Raw genomic sequence first — 24,632 nt, 5'->3', positions numbered from 1 at the left:
TTTGTGCCGTGTCCACTTTCCTGTTTCACTTGCACTGAAATAAATGTACTGATCGGTGTGATTTTTTTCTTGGTTGAAATTTTTGTGAGTATTCCCTGGACTTGCAGCGCAGATGATGACTCTTGTTTTCCCTGCTCTGACCTTGTGAGCCTTCCCAAAGCTTGGGAAGGGTGAGGTATCCCAAAGTCCCTGCTAGAGACACAGCTGCTGTAGGCTGACTGTTTGGGATAATGAAAGGAGAGAGATCAGAGTTTTGCCTCAGGCTTGGAGCATTGGAGACCAAATTAATTTTGATGGGAGTTGATGGTGTCCAACACCTGTGAAAATGAAACTTCCAGCATTTTGCTGCAGGTAAGGAATTGGCTCTGGGTTGGGATCTCAGTGCTGTTTTTTCCCAAATGAGACCTCTAGAGTTACAGAAGTAATTACTTTGGGGGTAAAACGTTGCTTTTGATATTTTCTGCCAGTTTTGTTGCTAAAAGGAGTGATGGTGAGGCTAAATTTGTACCCCTCAGTAGAAGTGGTTAATTAATGTGTTGTTTGTGCTCACTCAGAGTCACAAATCAGTAGGGAAAGGTTTAACATCAGAGGGGTAAAGTGAAAATGCGAGTATCCATTTCCCCAAACCCACAGTCTGTCCCCTTGCTGGTTTATTTATTCCCCTGCACAACCAACTCTCCGAGTTGGACAGTCGAGAGTGGCTGTTCTATTTTAGCTGATAATTTGTCTGTGCTTGGGTTACTCCTGACTGACACTTCCCCACAGGAGCCCAGACCCTCCCCTTGTGCCGGTGGGAGATGAGGTCATGGATGCCTGCTTTGGCCTGGGAGGAGGCTGTGAGTAAGGAGTCATTTTTGTCCTGTGAAATGCCAGCCCTGGTGCCTGGCTGGGTCCGTCTCGGAGGGGAGGTGGGAGCTGGCAGCCCTTGCTCTGCACAGAATGTCTGAGGCTCTCTGTAATTTCCTGCTCTCCAGATCCCCCTCCTGCCTGGAACCCACGCCCTGCTTTGTTCTGGGTTTGGCCAGCTTGGAGAGGTGCCTTGCTGTGCTACAGCTCTCAGGACAACAAACCCACCCGGCCTCAGCGTGCTCCAGACTGTGGAATCCCAGTGCTGGATGGGGCTGGGGTGGTGTCAGTCGGTGCCAGAAATGCTGATCCCAAAGGATAAGAAGCTCTAGGGAAAATGGCCTGGTTAAAATCAGTGTTCAGTGTTGCTGTTCCTGCCATATGTGTGGGCTCCTGGCATTGACTCAGGCTCGAATGCTCCCCAGTTTTGAATTTCACCCCCCTGTATTCCCTGCAACAACTTCTTTAAATCTTGTGCTTCACCAGGATCCTGGAAAGAATCCAATAGCAGCCACTGGGGAAGGGAACAGAGGAATACAGAGGAAGGTGCCTGCCTTGTGTTTTTTGAGATTTTCAGCAGCCTTCAGGAATTCAGAGGTTTTATTTTAAATTTGGGTTTCTATTCATCTTTCAGCTAATTTCCCTAAAATCACAGGTAGCTCAAGCTTCTGTAATATCATAGCACTGGTAATTTTGCTGCTTATACCCAGGGTGTGCAGAACTGAGCTGCCAAACAGTCCCTCTGTTGTTGTACAGAACTTATGGTAACTTTGAATGGTGTGAAGTTTTAATAGGCATTCAATCTTTGTAAAATACCCGGTACAACTCTTGTGTATCTGCAATTAATAAGTAATTCAGCCAAGCCAAAGTCAAGCAAGCACAAATCCCCTTTACACCACACTGTACCATCTGTCTAATCTATCTGTGTCAAATATGGCTTGTTTGGGTCTGTCCTCCCACAGGCTGTTCTGGGTAGATTAAATTAAAATTTCTGGTCAGGGCAATACTTTTCTCTTCATGTTTCTAGCTCAGGTAGCAAATGTGTTTCGTGCTAGTTTTTCTCATATATTTGATAAACAAGTATGTGGTGGTCAGCACAAATATCTTTTTGTCGTGGTTGACCAGAGGGATTTTTTAGCTGCAGCACCTTCCCAGCAATCCCTGTGGAAGAGCTGAGGGAAGGGATTGTCCTTCAGGCACTTGCAGGTGGACAAGCACCAAAGTGGATCCTGTAGGTTCATCTATTGCCCAGAGCTTGTTTTCTGTTTGTTCTCTGCTACTCTGGGAAGGCTCTGTTTGCCTGGAACTTGCATTAGGATGGTGGAATGTCAGAAAGGAATATTGAAAAGGACTTGGTTTCCTTTCTGCTCTCTTGTGCCAGTCTGTGTGAGTTGGAAGTGCTGGGGGAGTGCAAGAACAGTACTGCAGTGGGGCAAAAATAAACTCTAGGATTTGCAGGTAACCTTTTATTTGATGTTTTTCCAAAGCTGCTGCAGTGCCCTGTGTCCTTGTGGATTACAGAGCTTGCTGTGCTGGGAGCTGTTGGAGAGAAGGAAGTTCCTTTTGGAGCAGAGCTGGGGGCTATGGGCATGGATGTATGGCTTGGGTTGTGGTGATTTGGGTTTTACTCCCTGTTCTGCACAGGAGATGCCTGGTTTTGGAGAATAAAGACATCTGCAAAGTCCAGAGATCCCAGAGGGGCTCCAGGGCAGGTGGGTCTGCAGGAGGGATGCTTGGGGGGAGCAGGACTTGTGTGTCCATGTGGTTCCTGGGCTCTGATGGAAAGGGCTCAACTCTGCTGCTCCTGCCCTGGCTCTGTGTGTCTGTCGGCACACCAGGCTCCAGTGGGGGGAATGGGAGATTTCTCTCTGGGTCTGCTGTTAAAGCAGCACAGACACAGCCTGCATTCATCATTACCCTCTGGAGTGAACCAGAGAGCAGAGCTTTTCCTGAGATTCCTGTTTGGAACAAGAACAATCTAAAAATTCTGCATTTTTACTTATTCAGTCACATTACCTCGCTCTGCTGCTCACCACCTCCCCTGAGCCTCACTCAGGTTTTTTTTTTGTCTCCATCCTTCACTTGCATGTGCTTTACAGGGAGAGATCCCTGGTCTCCAGACAGCTGAGCCTGCAGTGCCGTGCCATGTGAAGGGAAAGCAAACTCCAGCCATTCAGGAATTAAAATGGCTGAGTTGGGGTGTGGTGAGCGTTAAGATGGAGCCAACCAAGCAGATAGTTCTAGAAATTACACGGGCTGATTTTGCTGTCCCTGGTGAAGTGATGGTTCTTCCCCTTGTGTGTTGTGTTGGCATTGATGGCATCACTAATAGAGGTGTTTTATTTAAAATCCCACCTTCAGTGCTTCTGTTCAGCTGCGCGTGGTGCAGGACTAGGAACCAACAGGGAGATCCTCTGGAAGAGAAAGGGCAAAGCCATGCTCCAAGTTTGCTTTAACCTCTTGCTGCCAGTGCCTGGCTTTTCATGGAGAGTATAATAATTGAAAAGCTGGCATAGTGTAATCCTGAGGTTTATATTAAAGCCTCTTACGAGTGCATCATGCATTTCCAAACACTGCCGTTAATATATTCTCTTTGAGAAATGCTCTGATCCAGGCGCTCTCTGGGTTTACCATTCCAAATAAGGATGTTTTAATTACTGGTGACCTGATTTGAATATGGGCTGGACTGATTTAATTTAAAATATTAATTGTAGCTCATTGGATTGGTTATGCTTTTTCTTTATTCCTGGAGCAGCCACGATCCTTGCTCAAATCTGTGTGTTCAGGTCCTGTCTTATCCCAATTCCCATCAAAAAGGGACACGGCGCTGACTTGATCCTTTCAGTTAAAAGTCCCATTGTGCTTTTCCATCTCATTCCTCGCTTTCACCGGGCCTTCTGGAGTCTGGTGTGTGGGTGGAAGCCACGGAGAGGATGGTGGTCAGGGCTCCAGGAGACATCTGGTCCCATCCCAGGCCTGTGTGAGGTCTGGGAGCTGCAGTGGGGCTGCACTTTCCCCAAGGAACTGTTACGCTGCATTTTTGGTAAGGAGGGGAGCTGGGCTTCCTCCAGATCCATGGGAGCTACGAGGAGGAGATCAAAGCACAGCTGGTCGGGAGCAGGGAGAGCATCTGACCACAAATAATTGTTCCAGCTTGGAATGCCAAGTGACAGTGAATGGCATTTGAAACAAGTGGTGGGGTGAGTCTGCTCAAATTTGTTCCTGGTAGGGGTCAGAGAATTACAGAACTGGTCCCACTTCATTTAAAACCAATGTTGGTTTTGAAATCCTTGGAAAAAACCCAAGTTTTCTGGTTGGTTTTAATTTTTCAGCTCCGTGCTCTCATTTGGTGAGGCTTTCAAAGCTTGGAGATTTCAGTTTTGCCTTGAAAGTGAAAGAAGGCTCAGGATTTCCCCCGGGAGCGGAGCTTTGAGAGGCTGAAAAGGCAGCAGAGAGCTTTCTCCTCCGGAGGTTTGTCCTCGCCCAAGATGGCTGTCAGGAAGGACGTGTGGGAGAAAGGAAAAGCAGGAAGATCTGGACAGCTGCCAAGCATTTAAAAGGGCTGTGTAGTAAACAGTCATTAGGTGGAAAATGATCAGGATTAGCGCTTTCTAAATGGCTCCAGGGCTGTTCTGGGGTTTGTTGGGTTGGTTTGCTGTTGGGTTTCTTTTGTTGTTTTTTTTTTTCTTTTTACTGTAGCTCTGCAGGTGTAAATCTGAAATTTGTGAGAATCTGAGCTTTTTAAAAAGTAAAAGCTAAAGAAGGTTCTACCACTTGTTTGCAAGCATTCCTTCATGGCCGTATCACCCCTGCTGTACTTGTTCTCCCTAGGTAATGCTTTAATGCTTATTAAATTAAAGAATCATTTAGGTACATGAAATAAGATAACATTGACATAAGGTCCAATCTGTTCAGGATCCAAGGCAAGCGATCATGGCAAGTGAAGGATGTCTCTTTCTTCCCGTATACTTCATGTATTTCTTGGGAATTACTTCATGTATTTCCATAACCCAAGATAATTCCAGGCCTTACTCTTCTGTAATTCAGGGAAAGGTGGAGCCTTTCCATAGAAAGCCCTGAATGCAGGGAGTGTGACTCAAGAAACCAGAGAGCACAGGCAGTTGCTTTTTGTGGCAGATGTTGGCTTGATGGTCATGACAGAACATGGTGTGAAGTGGAGCTTTTCTCTGCTTATCTCTACTTCTCTACTTGTCCTTTCCTCCTGGTGCTTTTTGCCATCTGAATTCCTTTCAGGAAGGGGAGGTGGACACACCTGACCCGTGTGCTCTCTTCAATGTCTCTTTACCCACATTCAGTGTAGAGGCTGTAATCATCTTGTATGAACTCATGTAAAAAGGAATAGTAAAACATTTTAAACCTTTTTTTGAGCTTAAAGTATACAATTGTGACTGATAAGGTCGATTTCAGAGCTGTGGGAAAAACATAATCTCCATAGATATGTTTCCAACCCTCCAAATTTACCAGATTAACTGTTTTTTGGATGGGAACTGGGTGTCTAAATCTGTAATGAGGTCCTGACCTTTATAGGATCTGTGCTGTGTAACCCACGTTGTCGGGAAGGATGAAATCATTTTTCAGGAAGAATTTATCAGCAGCTGTGACTTGTGGGAAAGGTAAAGGGCAATGTCAGGTTATCCAACCAAATTGAGGTGTGCCTTGGGAGAGGAGGGAGGGAGCCTGGGTGCTCCTTGATGGGTGTCAGGGCAGAAACTCAGTGGTTCCACATGCTGGTTTGCAGAGATACAACCTTTTTTTGGGATTTATCCTCCTTTGCAAATGCTTGGAAAAACAATTTCTGAGTGAAATGCACCTTGTTTTGCCATTTTGTGCTGGTGGAAAGAAATCATTCCTGATGTAATTTGAAATGACAAAACCATTACAGGTCAGTTATGAAAAATGCCACTGATTTCCTTGTGTTTTCACTTTTGTGGTATTTGCTGTCAGCTGCAGAGTTTTGCGCATTTCAAATATTTTGCAGAATTAATTTAATGGACCAAGATTCAGAAATCTGGATGGGAACTGAGATACTTTTGCAGGCAGCTTAAGCTGAGTGAGGTCTGTGCACTGGGCAAGGAGCAGTCCCCAAAAATGCTGAGCACGTTTGCCAGAAAATAGGAAAAAAGGTAAAGATTATCAGGTATTTGGAATACTGAGAGACTTAATAATGGATTCTAACTGCTGGGGACTTGGCATGATGTGTGAGGTTTATTTTCCGGGCCATGAAGTAAGAATGAAATTGTCTGATTGCATTTGAAAGTTGCTGGGTAATGGAAACAACAGCCAAGATCGTATTTAAATATGAAATGAATATCAAGTGGCATTTATGGAACTCTGAGGAGAGATTGTTACTGAGAGAAGACAACTGGAGATCAAAAGTTATTGGTTTTTGAAGGAGGAATTCTGGAATATTCTTCCAGGATAGCACACATAGTTATCTTATTAAAAACTCCAAAAGCAAACAGGTGATAGAAACAATCTGTAAGATCCTGTCCACTGGGGACAGCTCCATAAATCTTCAACATCTGTGCCCAATTACTGAGCTTCTCGGGGCTTTTTTTTTCCTGTAGTGCACATTTCTCACTATGAACTAATAGTACACAATAATAAAGAGCTGGCTGTCTGCCAGCACAAACAGGGCTTTGGCGAACTCTGTGAGTGTTTGTGGAGGTAGAAAAGCAATGCAGCTGTTGGGCTGGGGCTGTGCCAGCTGAGGATCCATTTCCCAGACAAGAACCTCAGCTCAGAACGAAACAAGAATCAGATATTTCACATGTCACTGCCTTATGCAGGTTCTTCCTCGGTGCTGCGACGCTGGGGTCTGTGGGCAGGTTTGGGCTGTGCACCTGGAGTGATCACACAGTTCCAGCGTGTTTCCTCCTGGTTCCTCCTGTTCCAGGAGTTGGGTTGGAGCCCTTGTTGTGACAGTGCTTGGTGCAATTTCCCTGGGAAGTCAGTGCAAAGGACCATAAATCTTTTGGATCCTTTGGACCCGTTCCCCTTCCCAGGGTGTGCAGGGCAGGTCCTGTGCAAGCTGGGCTCTGTTTAGGTGTGGCCAGAAGCTGTTTGGATCCAAGTGCCAATAACAATAGTTGGGTGCTCTGGAGGAGCCAGTGTCATTGGTGTGTTTATTTGCCTGTTTTACTCAGAGAATCCAGAACTGTGAATCACATCTGAGCTCCTCTCGTGGCCCCAGGGAATTGAGGAGCCCTTCTCCTGGTCCTGGCTCCTGGTAAAGGCCTTTGGCTGGCTGTGTAGCCAAGGTCTAAGCTAGAGGGATCAGGGCTGGCCAGGTTTATGTCCTGGCTGGACTCACTGGGAATAACATCTTGGGGATGGTGGACATGACAACACTCCAAGGATTAGCAAACTGACATGGAAAACCTGGAAAGAGTCATCACTCTATCATATATAAAATGATAAATATCTCTTATCTCACATGAATCAGCACACAAGGATGTGCACTAAAATATTTATTAAGGAAAAAAAAAAGACTCAACCATAGTAGAAACATCAAAGAACCAAAATACTGACCCGAGTTATTTAAGACATAGCTTTTTTGGGCTTTTTCTTCCCATCTATCATCTTATTTCCCAGGATTTTACATTCTGGCCCATGTGCTTTCTCCTCCCAGGATGCAAATTGTTTGCTCACAAATGTTCTGAATAACAAATTGACTTAATTTAGATGGCATTAAGGCTCTTTAACCCATCTCAAAGGGCAGGGATGGACTGAGGACCTACAGGCATGCATTTAAATGAAGGCAATAAGAAGATAGATTTCTTTTTCTTGACTGACTATTTTATCTATGCATCAGATGAAAGTTGGAGGGGAAAGGTTTCAGTTAGTCTGGTCGGGAGTTGGCCAAAAAAAATGTGAAGAATGTAGAAAGGAATTAACAGCTGGTGTCCATTTAAAACTTTCATGTGGGCAAATGCAGGCAGCCTGCTTAGTTCTACCTGTTGTGTTCCTCTGGTCAGTGCCCACTAACCCATTAAACGTTTAGTTTAGAGGAGACCAGTTTGGATGTGGTGCTCATGATTCCTCTGCCAAGAAGTGGATGATGTGTGCTGTGTGTCCCCTGGGGAGGATGAGACACATTTCCTGCTCTTTGGGAAGCAGTGGCTCAAGCTGTGCTTGGTTACTTGCACTAGGAATCTTGCTGGCCTGATGGAATCGTGCCTTACACTAATTGACTTGGTGATTTACTCGTGTGACATCTGACATTTCCCTCTTCCTGGGGAGGGATCCTTTTCCATACTGCTTTCAGCCATATTTTTGGTTTAGCCATGTGCATTGCTGCTGCTGCAGGCAGGACAATTCTTAACACCTCTGTTCTCAAGTGGGTGTTGAGTATCAAACTGCTCCATTTCTCAGTTCACTTTCCAACCAGCTCTAACCCAGAGAAATGCTGGCATTCCCTCACTCACAGTCAACTACTCTCTTCATCTCCCCACAGCAAAAGTTGTCTCATTCTGTTGGGTATTCTGGGTTTATTTTCATTCAAGAGAGAACACTTAGAATCCATATAGTCCCTATAACATATTCCAGTGCAAGAGCCAAGCTTTGCATGATCCTGGCTTGGGCTTGGGCTCCAGCATCTGAAGGAAGTGCTTGTTCTGGAGCAGGCTTTGATGTGCCTCTCTGGGACTATCACACTGCCCAAATCCAAGTTCTGTTTTAAATTCTTCTTTACAAGGCTAGCTCTTTGTCCAGATCTCAGGAGCTGATTGAGCAGCTCTGGCTATAGCATAGCTCGCTCAGTGAGGGAGGTCTCGGGAATGTCTGGTACCTGTGTGGGAGCAGGTGGATCATCTGTGGCAATCCTGTGGGGTAATTAGTGCTGCCTTGTGTCTCCTCTTAATGAGAGTCTCTGCGTGTCTGGACTTGGCGCTGCTCCTTCTGGTTTGGTGCTGGAGCTGCTGAAACCAGCTGTTGCTTCAGCTCTATTGCCTTATGGACGGTGTCAGCAAATCCTTCCCCATTCCTGCCCCCAGAATTTGGTTTTGTTTGTTTGTTTGTTTGCTGATTCCAAACCTGCCGATGGCATAGCAGGTTATTTACTCTAGGCTGGCCCTTTAAATTGCTTCCCTGCTCTGCCTGCCTGGCTGTGAAGTATCGCTAATAAACAGAGTCCAGAACAAAAGCCTCCACAACAAAACATCCTTTTCTCCCTGGGCGTCTCCCTGGGTGCGGTTTCCCACCGCTGCTCTGCAGTTTGGGGGCAGAGCCAAAGCAGCTCAGTCTCTTTCTTCCTCCCTGGAAGTTGTCACCAGGCAGCCTCCCCCGAGCAGCAGCTCCGAGCAGGGAGGAGGTGCCTGTGCACAGCCTGTCCTCAATTTCTCCTCCTTGGCTGGGAGTGGTGGAGCCTTTCCCTGCCCTTACATAAAACCCTCCAACACGGAGGAGGTTTGCCTAGGGTAGCTTGACATTACTCCCTGTTTTCGTGCCCTCTCCCTCAGGGACACTCCAGGATTGCCAAGCCGTGAGTGCGCTCAGCCTCCCACGGCTGCTTCTCGTTCTGGCTGCGCCTCGGCTCAGCACTGCGGCATGACCCAGGTGGGCGTCGCAGCCTCCTCCCTGTGGGAAGGAAACGGGAGCTCGCTCACAGGGATGCCGGGAAGGGAGGACGGGCAGAGGCTCTGGCTCACTCCCACTCATCCACAGGTTGATTGGGCTGGGACCTTTCGGAAGGGTGGGCGTGGAAGCAGAGAGGTACAATAGAAGGGCAGGGGAGACGGCAGCTGGCCGCCTGGTAAGGCAGGCCTGTTTACTTGGCAGCCCTCCTCCTGAAAGGAGGTCAGAGCTATCGCATCTCAGGAGACACTGCAGGAGCAGGAATGTGCTCCGGATGGAAGTGTGTCAGGGCCTGCAGTCAGCTCTGTAGCAAGGGCAGGCTCAGGGGTGCCCTCCTTCTAAAAGTAATGCTGGGTCATAATTTCTGTGTGACACCCCCTTGCTAGGAGTGGGAAGTGGGGCAGAAACTCCAGTCCAGAGCCATGGCACAGAGCCTCCGGTCCTTTTCCCACCCCCCCAAACTTGGCTGTAGCTCTCTCCATTTGAATTCATACAACACACTTAAACTGACATTGATAAATTGTGTGGTCATACAGAGGCAATAACAGCATTTCTTGAATGACCCAGTGAGTTGTCCATTTTTTCCTGAGGAAACTTTCCTTGTAGGTTGCAAACTAAGGCGCTGTCTCCATGATGCCCCTCAGCCGGGTGCCACCTGGCACTGCCAGTTTGCTGCCCAAGTAAACAGTGATGTCACTGAGGGCATTCAGGTTGTCTGGGACTTCCTGCCAAGTGAGGGTCATGGCCAGGGTCAAGATGTGAAGCAGTGCCCTCATCCAAAGCAGAGCCAACTGTCTGGCAGGCCGGAGGCAGCGGGAGCGTCTCCGCTTTCAGTCCTTCCCTGACACACAGCGGGTTCCCAAAGCCCAGAGCTCTGTTTCTCATAAGCTGGGTCATGAGAGAGCGAAGACCAGAAAATGGGGAACTCCTTTCTGAGGGCACCTGGTTTTTATTGGAACCCTGCTCTGCGTGAATGCATGAAAAGTATTAAAAAATACTTTTTTGTTTTGTTCTGCTGAAGAAAAAGGTAAATACCACTGTAGACAGTTGCCCTGTATTTTCACATTCTTTTGGTGAAGGTCAGCCCACAGATAGCTTCTAGAACAGGGTGATACTAAATATTGTCCTTTAAATGCTCAGTGGCTGTGGAAGGAATTTTTTTGGGTAGTTTCTTTGGAAATGTGTTGATAAGGAGTGAAATACATCAATTTTCCTTCCTGCCAGACAAGTTGTCCCTGGTATCCTCCACCAATCCATCCACAAGTACTTCTCAGAGGTATTTGGAAAGTGGATCTTCGCCTTGCTCAGTGATCAGAATGGCAAAGGGTGAAATGCAGAGGCTTCTAACAACTTTACAAGGTGGTTTGGTGAAACAAGGTCCTGGTTTCCTCCGTGTGAAATGGCTGAGTTGTGCTAAAGCTGAGGGGTGGATCCGAGTAAAGGTTATCTTCAGTGGGAGCCTACGTCAGAGAAGTCCTTCCTGTGCTTCTAGAAGGGACTCTGCTGACCTGGAGCCTTTTTGATTCCTGCTCCAGTTCATTTCCTCTTGTGGATTTCTCTCAAAAAAGAGAGAGCACTCTTTATGGCATACACAGACAATATATTGTTAATCCTACTTAGATTTTTAATTAATTTATATTAATTTACCACCATCAGAATGTTTTTGCTATTACTTTCTTTTATTTATCAAAAAGTTCAGGTAATTCTATAGTCAAAATTTCCTGTCTAAGAATTCGTAATAAAATAAGTGCATGGGCTGTAAGAGAGCTGAAGGGCTCTTGGCCTGCTGGCAATCATATTCCCCAGAAAAAGGAGTGGCAGGCCAGCTGCTGACCCCACAGATCAGAGCACACAGGTGCACCAACACATATTGCCTGTCTTGTAAAGCCCTCACAACATTCAGGATGCTATTCCAGTCCTGAGCAGAACATAATCCCTGCTTTGCTGCTCATTCCTTACTTTTCAAAGTGACCGGCTGCGTTTGCACCAGAACAAGTCTGCAAAGTCTGAAGAGCAGATTCAGTTAAAACTCATGAACTCTTGAATTTCCTTCCATCCTCCCTTGGTCTAGGCTTTGGAAAAGCCACCTTCTGGATGAGTTACCCTACTCAAAAATACAGATCTTTCTGAAAATGGGTGGGAAATCTACTACTTGGAATGGTGAAGTTGTAAATAATGCAGGAATGGAGGTGGAGAGAGGAATTGCTGTGCTGAGCTGGTCCCCTGGGTTTTTTCCAGCTAAACCATATGCATGGTGGGACATTCCCAGATAACCTAATAATTTCAGAGTCTTTCTTTTACTGACACAGGAAAGACTAAGAGGATGATGAAAGTGTTTTTTAAAAGCAAATGACCAAGAGCTGCATAATTTTAAATCTACAGGGATTTCTTTACTGACTTACTTAGAAGCAGAAAACAGGATGGCTTGTTTAGAAAATACCCAGCTGGTGGCTCTTAAGACTTTTCTGGATCCTGAGTTGCATTTCTTTTGGCTGTGTTGGATACAAAGGTGGTTTGTGAGTTGGAGTGAAGCTGTATTTAATTGATGGATCTCACTGGAGCAGCCATGGACTATCTCATGGTGTCCTTACTGGAGCTGAACCAAGTTCTTACTGCTTTAATACTACCTTGCCCAGCAGTGCTTGCTTAGGGAAAACCACAAACACATGAGGAAAGAGGTCGAGTACTCTGTGTTTTGCTTAAAAACTAAATAAGGAGTTTAGGTCTTTGAGCATTCTTTGAGCTGGGCCCAGTATGTGGATTTTATTGTCACAGCCCTCGTGGATGTTCCTGCTCTGTGTGTCACTCCAGGCCCTTCTGGATCCTGGTAGACTTTCTCTTTCAGAAGGGATGCAGGAATGCTACTCCCTATGAGACACAGCCCTTCCCTCAGCAGCTTGGCAAAATGTGTTTTGCATTCTTCAAGTGAGGAGGGGAAAATGAAGGGCAGCCCCAGAAGGAATTTGGTGCCTTCTCCACCCTGAAATGTTGTGTCTGATAAGTCCAGCTCTGCTTCAGTTCTACTCCTCTTTATTAACTTCTTTCCAAAACCAGCCACTTTCTACCTAAAATGTCCAGATTTTTCTGGTTTAGTCTGTTCATGGTTTGTATGTAGTTGGTTGTGGGGCATGGCCTTCTTTAGAGGATGGTTCAGAGGCAATATCTGTTCTAGAATGTTCCACAGGGAAATACAGAGGCCTAGAGAATCTCACCCCACAACTCCTGTTTTGTGTCTGACCTTGGATGAAATCCATATGAAACCTCCTTCCACCCTCTTGGTGTTTTAAGAAGGCTCTTCAAATAATGTTGGCACACCTTGGCTTGTATCCTCAGCTAGATGGAGCTATGTCAGATTACAGAGGGCAAATTTGGACCACATATATAAATTAAATTATTCCGAGTCTCCAGGATAAAATGCTGGAGTCCAGATCTTCTGGATGGTGTATGGAAAACTAGGTGAAACTTCATTGCTCCAAGTGTAGAGAGTATCAGACCAGAAGGTTTTAATGGTCTGTGCTGGAACTGAAAGGTTTGAAATAGAGATTTGTGTTTTAAAACCACCTATTGGTTGTTGGAACCCTTGTCCTGTGTGGAGCATGTGGTGCTGGATGTGCCCTGGTCACCCCTGCTGACAGCACTGGGGGCTCCAGTTCAGGGGGGCTGTGTCTGTTTTCAGGGAGCAGCACAAACACTTTCTGAAGCTGTTTCCGTGCTTATTTAATTATGTACCCATTTCCCAGCTCGAGTATGATATCCTGGGCACCTCAGAAGGAAAACAAGAGCCTGGAATCCACTCTTAACTGCCTGGTCTTTGGAGTGATGGGTTATCTGAGATGTGGGAAGCAGACCTCCCTCATGAAGGACGGGCTGCCTGAATTTAGTGACCTTCGCATGCTTTTCCAGCCTGCATTGGGAATAAAGAGGCTTCAGTCTTGCCTTGTTTGTGCATTCCTGAAGTGCCCCACAGGCTGATTGTGGCATTTGGTAGCACAGCCTGTCCCCCCTTTGCTGTGACCTTTCAGGGTGCTGTGGAGCATGGACAGCCAGAGGAGTCAGCACCACAAAGTGGTGAAGGGAAGCAAAGACAAAGACGTGGAGCACTCTTGGGCTGGAAAATGCAGAAACAGTATGGTTCTGTTTGTGGAAGGAAAGATGGGACTGGGAGAGGGGGAGAGGGGATATTGGAGGTCAAGGGAGTTACAGCCTTGCTCAGTTACTGCCATTATTATTCTGGAATTGGTTCAGCAGCTGAAACAAAAAGCCAGAACGTGAGTGTGCTGCCCTGTCAGGACAGGGGAACTCCTGTCCCTGGAAATGTGCTGCAGTTCAGCAACACAGGGGCTGAGCAGGGAGAGAGCCTGGAAACACCTCCTTGGGCTTCAGGCTGAGAAATTGGAATTGGGACATGCATCTTCCAGTCTTTCTAAGCTTTATGTTCAGGACTTGAGTTTCTCAATCCGAGGGTTCTGTACAACTCTTGAGTTTCTACACAGTGTTTTGTAAATACTTGCAGAGTCTGACCTGTGGGGATGTTTGATGTGTATGCTCATTTGGCATCCAGCCCTGAGCCTCTCCCAAGGTGCCCCTATTGACTCTGACCAGGCCACTTTCCCTGTGTGGAAGCTTAGGGTGAGAATCTCACCCTGTTGGGGTGACAAGATGTGTCTGGACCCTGAGAGTTCAGAGGAACTTCCATTCTCCAGTTTAAATATTGGCTTAAAATGACATTTAAAAAATTATTAAATGTCTGTTGTGCTGATGTTTGGAGGGAGCTGAATGTTGCTCAGAATAAATGCAAAGTTTCGTTACATTTTATCTAAATTTCCTTCTTTTTAGTAATAATCATTGCACTAAAGTGAAGAGCTGGACTGGTGAGATGGTCTGAGGCATCAGTAGTGGGGAAGGACCAACTGGGAGGAAAAGTATCCTGCAAAGAGGATAATGGAATTGCTTTCTGTGCTTGTCCAGCCTTGGTTTCAGAGGGCTACCAGAAAGGAGGCAGTGTGCAATTTTGGTTTCTTGGAGGTACAGATCTGATCTGTGGGATCAGGACACCATTCTCTTTGTCACAGTGGTGGTGTCCGTGCTTGTCACCAAACCCATGTGCTCTGGTGACCTGGAGATGGGAGTGTCTGTGTCCCCTTTTCAATCCTGTCACACAATCAGTGGGAGTTAGAGATGAATTTACAATTCATCTTTAATTCCAGGAAAGCTGCAATAGGTTGGGCTATGTGTTAGCCAGGGAAAAGTATTTACATAACCCATGAGACCATTTGGGGATTACTGTTCAAACTATATTTTTTTCAATCACAGCACCATAAAAACCTCTTGACAATCCTTAGTTAGAGTAACATGAATCTAGCTACAGCCTAGCATGTTTCCTGGAAGAATAGTAACTCTTGAAAAAACAATGTTTGCTTTAAAGATAAATGTAACTATTAGGAAGTAATTCCAGATGTGTGGTTATGGCAGAATTTCAGGGATCACAGTCATAGCTGTTTAGTGAATTACATGATTGCATTTGAGAGTAGCCAATGAATTTTTTTAAAATTAATTCATTCTTCAGATGGGCTGAATAAAACTGTTTGTTTTCTATTATCTGAGAAACAAACAGAGCAAAATCTGGTCTATTTATGAAAGTAAACAGAAAAGGTCTGACCCCTGGATGTGGCCTTTGAAAACTGCCTGAGAAAATGCTCTTCCTGGTAGCTGATTTTTTTCTTCAAGCCATTTTTTCTTTTTGAAGACAATGCCAACCACCCCCCTCTCCCTCCCGCCCTCAGATTATGCAATAGGTTTTAAGGAATGCTTTGAAATGAAATGGTTTGATCTCTTTTGTCTCATGAGGTCATCTAGCATGGTATCCATGGCAGAAGGCAACAGAGTTATATTTTATCAATGAGGAAGAGGTTCGGGAATTTACAGATTTTTCTCGACCCTCTGTGGTAGGCCTGCGGATTCAGGGCCTGGAGCAGTTCCGTGCTGTTTATTAGTTCACCCCTGTGCCTGCTTATCCCTGGAATTGCCTGCTAAGATCTCCAAGCCAGGTGCAGCAGCACTGGCAGATGAGTTTAAGAAGGCGTGCATTAACTGAGAAAGCAGTGCCTGCTTTCTCTGGCTTTAAGCGCTATATGTCATCCTGGAGTGAGTCTGAATTGTGCATAGTAAAGCAGCTGTGACCTGCCATTGCTGAAATGCCTTGTTCCCAGTGTGTTTATCCAGTCCTGAGAGTGGGTTGGCTTGCAGGATGCTGCTCGGGATGTCGGCAGCTGAAATTCTGGCTCTCTGCAGAAAACGTCATTCCTTTATTAGAGGGGTATCTCAGCTTAAAGCCAGGCCAGGATGTTTAAGTGGCAAAGGTTGTTCCTGCAGGGAAATGGGCTTCCCTCTGTCCCCGTGCTCCGTGGTTATCCCTCTGTGGATGTCGGTGGGTGCTTCACGCAGAGGCTTAAACTAAATCTGTAAATAAATCTGCGTTACATGTCTGTGTGTGCTGCACACACACACAGAGGGTTTTCAGCGTGGTCCTTCAATGGCAGGGCTGATTTCACAGGTGGATTACATTCAAGGGCATTAACAGTGAACTCGGCTGCATTAATGGCTCCAGGAAAATTCCAAACCGTTTTCCCATTGCTTCCTGGTCAGTTGCTGGTGCTGTTCATGTCAGATCGGGACACCGTTAACGCAGACACAAGATGTGCTGCTGTAGCTCGTCCCAGCTGCAGGACCTCCATCCCTGCAGTCAGGAGCCTGCAGGTTTCTGCCAGGACTCGTGTTTATCTTCCCTCCCTGTTCCCAGAGGCACCAGTGGGTTGTGCTGGATCAGAGCTGCAGCAGGACTCAAGAAAAGCTGTTTTCCAGCAGAGGCTGAGGGCGGTGGCCGCACTCTCTGTTGCTGGGTCTGTCTCTGGAATCAGGATTCTGCTGTGTTCTCCTCACCTTCCTTTGCTGCAAAGGTGCTTATTTTTATCCCTGCAGCTTTTTCCTGCTCTGCTGTCCCTGTGGCGGGGAGCTGCATCCCAGAAAAGGGAGCCTGATGTCAGGGAGTGAGGTGCTGCTTTTATTAGAATCAGAACAAGGATGCAGGTTTTCTGGCCCTGTAGGTGTGGGATAACAGGCCATTTCATGCTCAATTTAGCTTTATCTGGGATAGATTTTGCTTGTGTGATGCTCAGGATGGGAGAAGTGATAAAGCACAAGTTAGAGTTGAATTTGTTCTGGATCAGGTTGTGTGTGTTTCTGAACAGCAGTGACACAGAAATAAATTAAATCCCATGGCTTGTTCCATCTATATTAAATTACATGTTACTGCATCCCGATTTTGGGTTCACTGATTTTTATGGTTGGAGCTGCAGCTTTTCTAGTGGCACATCTTCTCTTCCTTGAGCACTGGTGAATATAAAAAAGATGAAAAATTATGCTGTCAACCAGCCTGTTCCCACTCGTTGTTTATATGCTGGCTGCTCCATGGATTTAATTGGAATTAACCCTGATTGCAGCCTGTGTACAGGGATCAATGGGCGGTTTTTGTCTAGGCCTGATGCTCAGTGAGGATCATCTGGCGAGTGGGATTTAGTCCTTCCCCCCGTCTTTGCTCCATGCTTTTGTTTGTTCCTAGCGGCAGGATCCGGCCGGAGCGGCTGATCCATGCCCGGCTCCTGCGGGATGCGCCGCGGGAGCACCGTCCCCACGACCTTCCCCAGAGGCAGTTCTCCTCGCGTTCCCTCGCTCTCTTGGCAGCTTCCCATGACTGAAGCGATTCCTTCCCACCTTTCGGGAAGGTTGAGCACTCGCGCTCAGCCTTCGGTAACAGCTCCTTATGTAACAGCCGCCCCAGCGCGGCTCGTTCCCGTTTCTGCGCCACACACCGCCACTTGTCCGCGCGGAACCCCGGGACAGACCTGCCCTGGCCTGGGGACGAGGGCCAACCAGCCGGCTCCGGTATCCGGGCCCGGACGGGGAATGAACGCTGCTGGTGAGCCAGGGCATCCAGGCCGTCTGTCGCGGGCGGGGCGGATTGATGTCGCGACATGCGGGTGCCGGGAGGGGCCGGGCCGGCAGGTGGCGCCAGCGCGGCGGGCGGGGAGGGCCGTGAGGGGCAGCCCCGGCCCCGCCGTGAGGGCGGGCTCGGCCTCACCCTGAGGGGCGGCCCCGGCCCCGCCCGCGCTCCGGGCTGCTGGCGAGGGCGGCTGTGTGGCTAATTTATTTTTTTTCAAATTTCTTTTCCACCCCCCTTTTTCTTTAAATTTTATTTTAAAATATGAAAGTGAGATTAAAGAGAGAAAAGACAAGAGAAGCCCCGGGCGGGGCGTTGTGAGGGGAGCGCGCGTCCCCGCCCAGGCCCCCTGGCTCCCCCTTGCCCCTGTATTTAACTGCATTTCTGGGAATTATTGCGTTTTGCAAAGGTGAAGTGTGTGTTTCTGTGTGTATGAGGAGCGCCCTGTGCTCCTCAGGGTCTCGCTGAGCGCTGAAGGGTGAAGGGGATTCTCAGCACTGTTCCCACAGCTGTGTATAACCTCCCTCCTCCTCCAGAGCTGTCTGCCTCTCTTACATCTAGTACCGATAAATACATGGAAATCCTAATCAGAAAACAGAATAAATATGCAAACAGCATCCTGAAAGAGGAGAACCTCACCCCAAGGGTTGCGTTGGTGGGTGCCATGTTGTTCCTGTGGAGAGTTCAAAGTAATGCATCATTTAGTTGGTTTTATCTGGATTAGTTCATAAATAAATTGCCAGGACCAGTCACAAAGCCAGTATTTGCATATGGAGACAGAAATATTTCTTCAGACACATGTTAAAAGGTTTTTGCTTGTCAAATGCTTCTGTGGCTTTTTTAGAATCTGTATTTTTCCCCCCATCAATTATTTGCACCATTTTGTAAAGGTATGGAGGTCATCTTTGTGCTTGAGGTTTTTCTCAGCTGAGTTATCCACAGCTCCATATGCTTTAACCAACACTTGCAGATCTCTAAAGCCAATGGTCTGCTTTTAAAAATGACAGTTGTGGAAGTGTTTTGCTGCACTATTCCATCCATGTTCTGCTTTGTGGAGCCGAATGTGACAATCCTGGATGTGTGTATGCAGCAAAGCTTCTGTGCTTTGGTAAAGCATTTAATTTTTTGAGAATATTTGTTCTCGGAAGGAGTGGTTGGTATCTCCTGTTCTTGAGCTTGTTTTTAAGTAAAAGTCACTGATTTTTGAAACCAAAACTCCTGAGCTTGACCCTTACCATTTTCTTCCAGTATATGTGCACCATCTAATTGCTCATTTTTCTGTGTTTTTCTTTGACAGAGGGTTTTAGGAAGAATCTGATGGTGAGGAGAGGCTAAGGAGAAGACTCAGGATGACGACGACGGTAGCGACAGATTACGACAACATTGAAATCCAACAGCAGTACAGCGACGTCAACAACCGCTGGGATGTCGACGACTGGGACAATGAGAACAGTTCTGCTCGGCTCTTTGAGCGCTCCCGCATCAAGGCCCTGGCTGGTAAGCACTGACCTGGGGTTTAGGAAAAAATAAAAAAAGGGTAACAAAGCTCTCCTTCAAAATACCTCCACTGCAAGTGTGCAAAACATCTCACTAGTCCTGGAAAGAGGAATGTGGTAGGTGGAGGTAGTTGTCATGCAGTAATGAATGATGGGACTATACATTCTTTCTGAAATACTTGCTGTGTTCTGCTGAATTCCACTGTCATCAGCAGAGAAATGAAACTGGATTGGATCTTTTCTCATTTGAAACAAGACTGCGTTTGATTATTGTGTATTAAAGGCTATACATTAACTGCATTTGTTTATAGAGCAAAGAGATTATGTCATGTCCTCTCAGCTCTGAGTCACTGCACTGCAAAGCAATTTTTATGCATTCTGTAAATGATTTCCTGACTTTTGTGGTAGCATGCCCACATTTCTGACCTCTGAACAAAATGTCTTGGCAGTGTGGGACAGGCACAGAAAACAGCTCAAAACTATGCTGAGCATTCTGCTGGTGAAATCTGAGCTCCAGGAATGGTTTTAAACCCGACACTTCATAAGGTGTTGGGACAGGTTTATTAAATCAGCTGCACTGAGACAAAAGTATCACCTGCTCCATTTGTGATTCCAATGGGGCTGGGGCTGGAGTGCAGCCTGCCCTTTCTGCTCTCCACTCCAGCCATGGAGATGCATCAGATGCCAAACACCTTTACGTGTCAGGCACAGGCCAGGATCAGGTGTGGGGCTCAGCAACAGGGAAATGAAGTAGTTCATGCAGGTGGGCAGAGAGCAGATCACATAACTCTTCCTGGGGATAGTAATGCTGTTGACTTAATGGAACTGCTCACAGGGAGGGGACGTGTGTTAAATTTTGCTGCTTTTAATTACAGCAGTTCCCATCACAGTGTGCATTGGAATGATAGGGGAAATGCCTTCCCTGGGCAGGGCTGTGCTGAGTGGGGTCAGAAGGAGCTTGCTGGTACCTGTGTTGATAGACAGAATGAATTTCAGCTTGGGTTACTTTATTTTAATAGTTTACTCTTGTTTGAGGAAGAAACCGTGTTTTACTTCTGCCACGTGAGTGGTTGTAGGTTGTATCCTGTTCCTTGGGTGGGAAATGCTTTTAGTATAAAGCTCATGAGCCATGTTTGGGGCCCAGATCTCACCTTACTGCAGCTGCTTGTTCCACTTACTTTTATAGCAAGCAGAGGTCCCCACCTGAGTAATGAATAATAAACATGAAACTCTTATTTCAAGGAGAAGTAATGTAAGGAAAGTACTTAAATTATTTAGCTAGCCTAAAACACATACCCATGTCAAAGCAAATAATTTTGCTGAAGATTCAATTCAGCTATTTAAACATTTTCCCCCACAGTATGGTGTATTTATTTTTCTTCTGAATAAGCATTACTCATAGTTATTTTAATTTGATACATTTCCATACCTGTAATTCTCTGCATTTGCTGCTGAGAATGCTGTGTGCTGCCAAAACTTGGCTTAGCATCCTGCATTGCTGCAGCACTGCTTGAAAGCTTAATCATGGTGCAGGGAGGGAGGAGTGAGGAGAGGTTTGTATTTCAAATCCAAGGTTATGGTTAAAGGCTGAGCTGTGGTACTGCTGGCACTGTTCAGTGTATGTTTTCAGGTATGCTGTCTGGTGGGTAATCTTGCCTTGCATCTCCCCAGAAAGGCACCGGCAGGTCTTTAACAGCTGCAGCCTGGAGCTGTGCTGGCAATAATCTCTGTCATTGTCCCCTTTCAGTGGAGACAGGCCCTTTCTGGAAAGGTGCTCTCTGATTCAGCTGCGTGTCACAGGACTGGGCACAATGACCACTGGGTGAAAGCACACACAGTCAGCTGGGGGATGTCAGGAGGAGCTTCTGGGCTCTGCACCCCCTCCTTTGGGTGGGTGTCACACCATCACTTTCCTCTGCGTGACCTTCACTGCTCTCTGAAGCAGTTGTGTGCCACCTTTGGGGTCTGGATTTGCTGAACAGCACTGCAGCTTGACTTGGGTGAGCGCTGGCTCTTTGTGGGCATGGGCACCTCCCCACATCTCCAAGACTGGGCATCCTTCTGACAATAACATTTCTCTCTCCAGAGGTCATGGGTGGCTTGTATCTCAAGAGTGTCTGTGGCTGTCCCCTTGCAGTGTGTCAGTGACAAGATATAACAAGAGACTGTCAACATCTTGCAGTCTGTGAAATGCTCATGCATCATCATCCCCTTGTCCTAATATGAAAGGTTTCAAGTGAACACACCAGGCACTGGTTCCTTAAATTTCATTACCAAGATGCAAGCTGCTGTATTCCAAAGTAGAACAGCTGTGGGCATGTTACACTGCCTGACTAATGGCTCTGTATTCTCTGCGGGTGCAGGCATCCTCTTCCCATACTCTTCCACAAGCTGTGAAGTGCCTCTTTGGCCGAGCTTCCATCTCATGTTCATTCTACTTCACTGTAATTGAAGTGCAACTTACTTCCTTTAAGGTAAAGTAAGGTAAAGAGTGAGGAAATAAGAAGTGAGGTTTGTAGCCAAAGTCTGATACTCCACTATAGGAAGAATCCTGATGCCCCAAAATTCCATCAGGATGTTGAGCTATTTAAACAACAAAGGTAGGAGGTGGTTGTCAGAATAACCTGTGATTGGAACAATGTCCTGAAGGAAAGATCAAGTAAAGCAAGTATGATATAATAATAGGAGAAAATCAGTGTTGTTAGTACAGCAGCTGATAACTGATGTTGTTAAAGCAGTCTGTGTACCATGAAAACCAGAATGCAAACTGTTGTTTTGGTTTAAAACCAAGAAATCATCTGGGAACTCAACTTTCAATCAGAATCCAGATTTGGAGGGATATGCAACCAGATTGGTTGCCATTCATGTTGAGTTAATTCACTCTGCAACTGATATGAGAAGAAGGTAACTGATCCCTTCTTCACCAAGTAAGGTATCCCACTGTAGGAAATCATCTTTCACCTGTCCTTGTTCTCCGTGGTTCTTTGGAAGGTCTTGCTGGAAGACCTGGTAATTCTACCTGCTCTGTAGGAGCCAAAAAGATATCGTGTTTATGCAAGATTCTTCATTCACAAATCCTCAAGGGTTGGATTTCGGCTATCTAGGGCCATTAGCTAACAGGATTTGTTGTGCAGCTCCTTGGTGCATGAAGCTCTTGCAAAAGTCTTGAGAAACAGTTCAGTTGTTCAGCAGAATTTTTCACACTCGGCCTTTGGGCTGTGAGGTTCAGGAGTGCCATGCTTGCCAGCTCAGGTGCTGTTTTCAGTAGTGTGAGAGTTGTCACCTCCAAAACTTTCCATTCCTTCAGTTAGCTAATTCACTATTAAACTTGGCTGCAGTTACTCTCTTTTCTGCTCATTTATATTTTGCCCTTTTATCCTCTGGGTTCTTCCAAGTGACCAGAAGGTCTGTGACTCAGCTCTCTGGCCCATGAATTAAAACCAGTTTCAAAGTTTATGAAATGAGAGGACTTTCCTGGTGTGGGCAGGAGTGCATTCCTTTTCCAGCTTCACCCAAGTGGCCGTGTGTAGGTCGGGGCACTCACTGGTGTTGCACGATGTGGTGTTCATGAGCCTTACAGGGCAAGGCAGGAGGCTGCACTTGTTGTGCAGCTTTCCTTACTTGCCCAAGATAAGTTTGTCATTCATGCCAGTCCCTTAAATTCTCCCAGAGGGGAAAAAGCATTGAAATGGTTCCTGAAGTTACACTATTGAAAAAATTTTCTTTTTAATGTAGTGGAATAGCCATTTCATAAGGTTAAAAAAAAAAAAATTAGAGAAAACTTCCAGTGGGAAAGTTCTGGCTACCTTATGTGGGGTTAATTAGTCCCTTGTGGCTCTGATATTTGAGCCATCCCCCCCACAGCTGCAGTGCAAAAAGTCAGCAGAACAACTCCACAAGGAAGTGAAAAGGAGGATTCTGCTTCTAGTACTCTGCAGGTATCACACACCTGCCTGGCCCTGCTGTCGAGCATCTCTCTCATAGCAAAATTTCTGTTTCACTCTGAGCATACAGAATGAAGTTTTAGGTCTCAAACCAATAAAAAAGGGCAAAGTACAATAATTTAGAGCTCAAGAGAACAAACGTTGGATTTGTTCCTGGCTTTGAAGGAGCATACTGAAATAAGCTCTTGCAGGGTGTTTCCTAAGTATCCTGCACCTGAGCTATCCAGGACTTAAAAATCAGTCACTAATTTTAGGAGCAGCAAGTGATAAGAAAGGAGAGCTCAGCATTATAGTGGTGCTCGTAAATCAACTTGAAAAGGCATGTGAAGGATTCACTTGAGACTAAACAGAAATAAAAGACAGAGCAGCGAAATCTGCTCTGCACTGGTGTGGCAGAGCTGGTTGTCAGCCCATGGGTTTGTTTGGAGCTACAGGCCTAATGCAGGCATACCCTGATGAGCATGAAAAGGTTTATTTTGAAAAATCTTGTTTTGCTCAGATAAAAGTTGATGGAATTATTTCAACAAAAGCTTTTCCAAATGTTGACCTCACCCTATGCTTTCCTTCTGGATTTTACTTCTGGAACAATTTCTTCTGTTGATTCTAACCTTGCCAGAATGCGCAGGGGCAGTTAAAAGCGCCAGGTCGTTTGGTGTGTTGTGTGTCATGCAGGCATGAAGGGAAGGAGCAGGGCAGCAGAGAGGTTGCTGTACTGCCACATGTCACCTGCGGTGCTGGCTGGGGCTCCTGATGCACACTGTGCTCTTATCAGGGAGCAAGGAAAAGCTCAGCCCATCTGTCACTGTGCATTAATGCATTGGCTTTTAAAGTTGCTATGGAGAGCTGCTTCTAAAGCAGATAGCAAAAACCAGACAATAAATAATACTTTGTTCTTAGTAGGTTTATTTTTAAAGATTATCAGCAGACTGACCCAAAAAGAAGAGTCAGTTTCTGTGTGAAATATAAAACAACTTGCAAGCAGAAGCAAACAATGTATTCGATGATTAAAAATGTAGCTTGGTACACAGTTCATTTGTATCTTGCTGCTGTAACAACGTGATCTTTGGTTTCAGTTGGGCATGGTTTGGGGGTTTGCCCTCTCTCTCTAGAATCAAAGAAGGCATGTTGCAAACTACAAGGCGTAAGTCAGGCTCTTGGTAGTTTGATTAGATCCCTGGTCCTATGTAGCCTTTTGAGTAGAGAACCAAGCTGCTGAGAAGAAGTCCTGCTGAATGTACCTTAGGAATTGTCTGGAACTGCGCGTGCTTGTCTGCTCCATGGACAGGATTTATGAGTACTTAGTAACGGAGTGGTGCATGACAGTGGTTGCATCCTGGTGAATGGCTGTAATCTGGCATGCATTGTTCAGGCAGGATGAGCTGGGGCTGGAAAAAGAGGCTTATTGTTTCTTTGAGGATGGAGCAGGATAGGAGCAGTTCTGGCAGCCCCACTCCGGAAAGTCTGAGTGCTGCCGTCATTTTACGTCTCCACTGAAATCCTTTCAGGACTAAGCACTGTTGAGCTGGACACGTATACAAGGGAGCCCAGCATCTTGCCAGCATAAGCCTGTGTTGATTGATCCCTGGATCTTGGAATTCCTATGCATTAAGTTCCTGGGCTGGAATACAGGTCCATATCTACTTCTCATAGTTCCTTGAGGAGAGCTCCAGGCATATGCCAGTCCTTATGCACAGAGGACTCTGTGCTTGGACAGCAATGCAGTAATTTAACAAAATAAGGTACAAGAGAATTCTG

The 24,632-nt window shown here is 46.2% G+C and overlaps 1 protein-coding gene across 5 annotated transcripts in view; it reads left to right on the top strand.

Annotated features, from left to right (window-relative positions):
* The window catches only part of SPTBN1 (spectrin beta, non-erythrocytic 1), a 115,174-nt gene that overhangs the window by 15,017 nt on the left and 75,525 nt on the right, over nucleotides 1-24,632 (top strand). For 4 of the 5 annotated variants that reach the window (XM_041417216.1, XM_041417220.1, XM_041417217.1 and 1 more), the window contains exon 2: nucleotides 18,735-18,934. In XM_041417216.1, coding sequence (XP_041273150.1) covers nucleotides 18,787-18,934 — 148 coding nt within the window. In that variant the 5' untranslated portion in view covers nucleotides 18,735-18,786. Of the gene's footprint in view, nucleotides 1-331; nucleotides 352-18,734; nucleotides 18,935-24,632 lie in introns of those variants that run through there. The other variant, XM_041417219.1, reaches the window with a different exon arrangement.

This window comes from Onychostruthus taczanowskii, unplaced genomic scaffold (assembly GCF_017590055.1).
Source record: "Onychostruthus taczanowskii isolate IOZ18803 unplaced genomic scaffold, ASM1759005v1 scaffold55, whole genome shotgun sequence".
In the NCBI taxonomy this organism is placed as follows: Eukaryota; Metazoa; Chordata; class Aves; order Passeriformes; family Passeridae; genus Onychostruthus; species Onychostruthus taczanowskii.
Note: the sequence above shows the minus strand (reverse complement) of the source record. Positions and strands in the feature narration are given on the sequence as shown.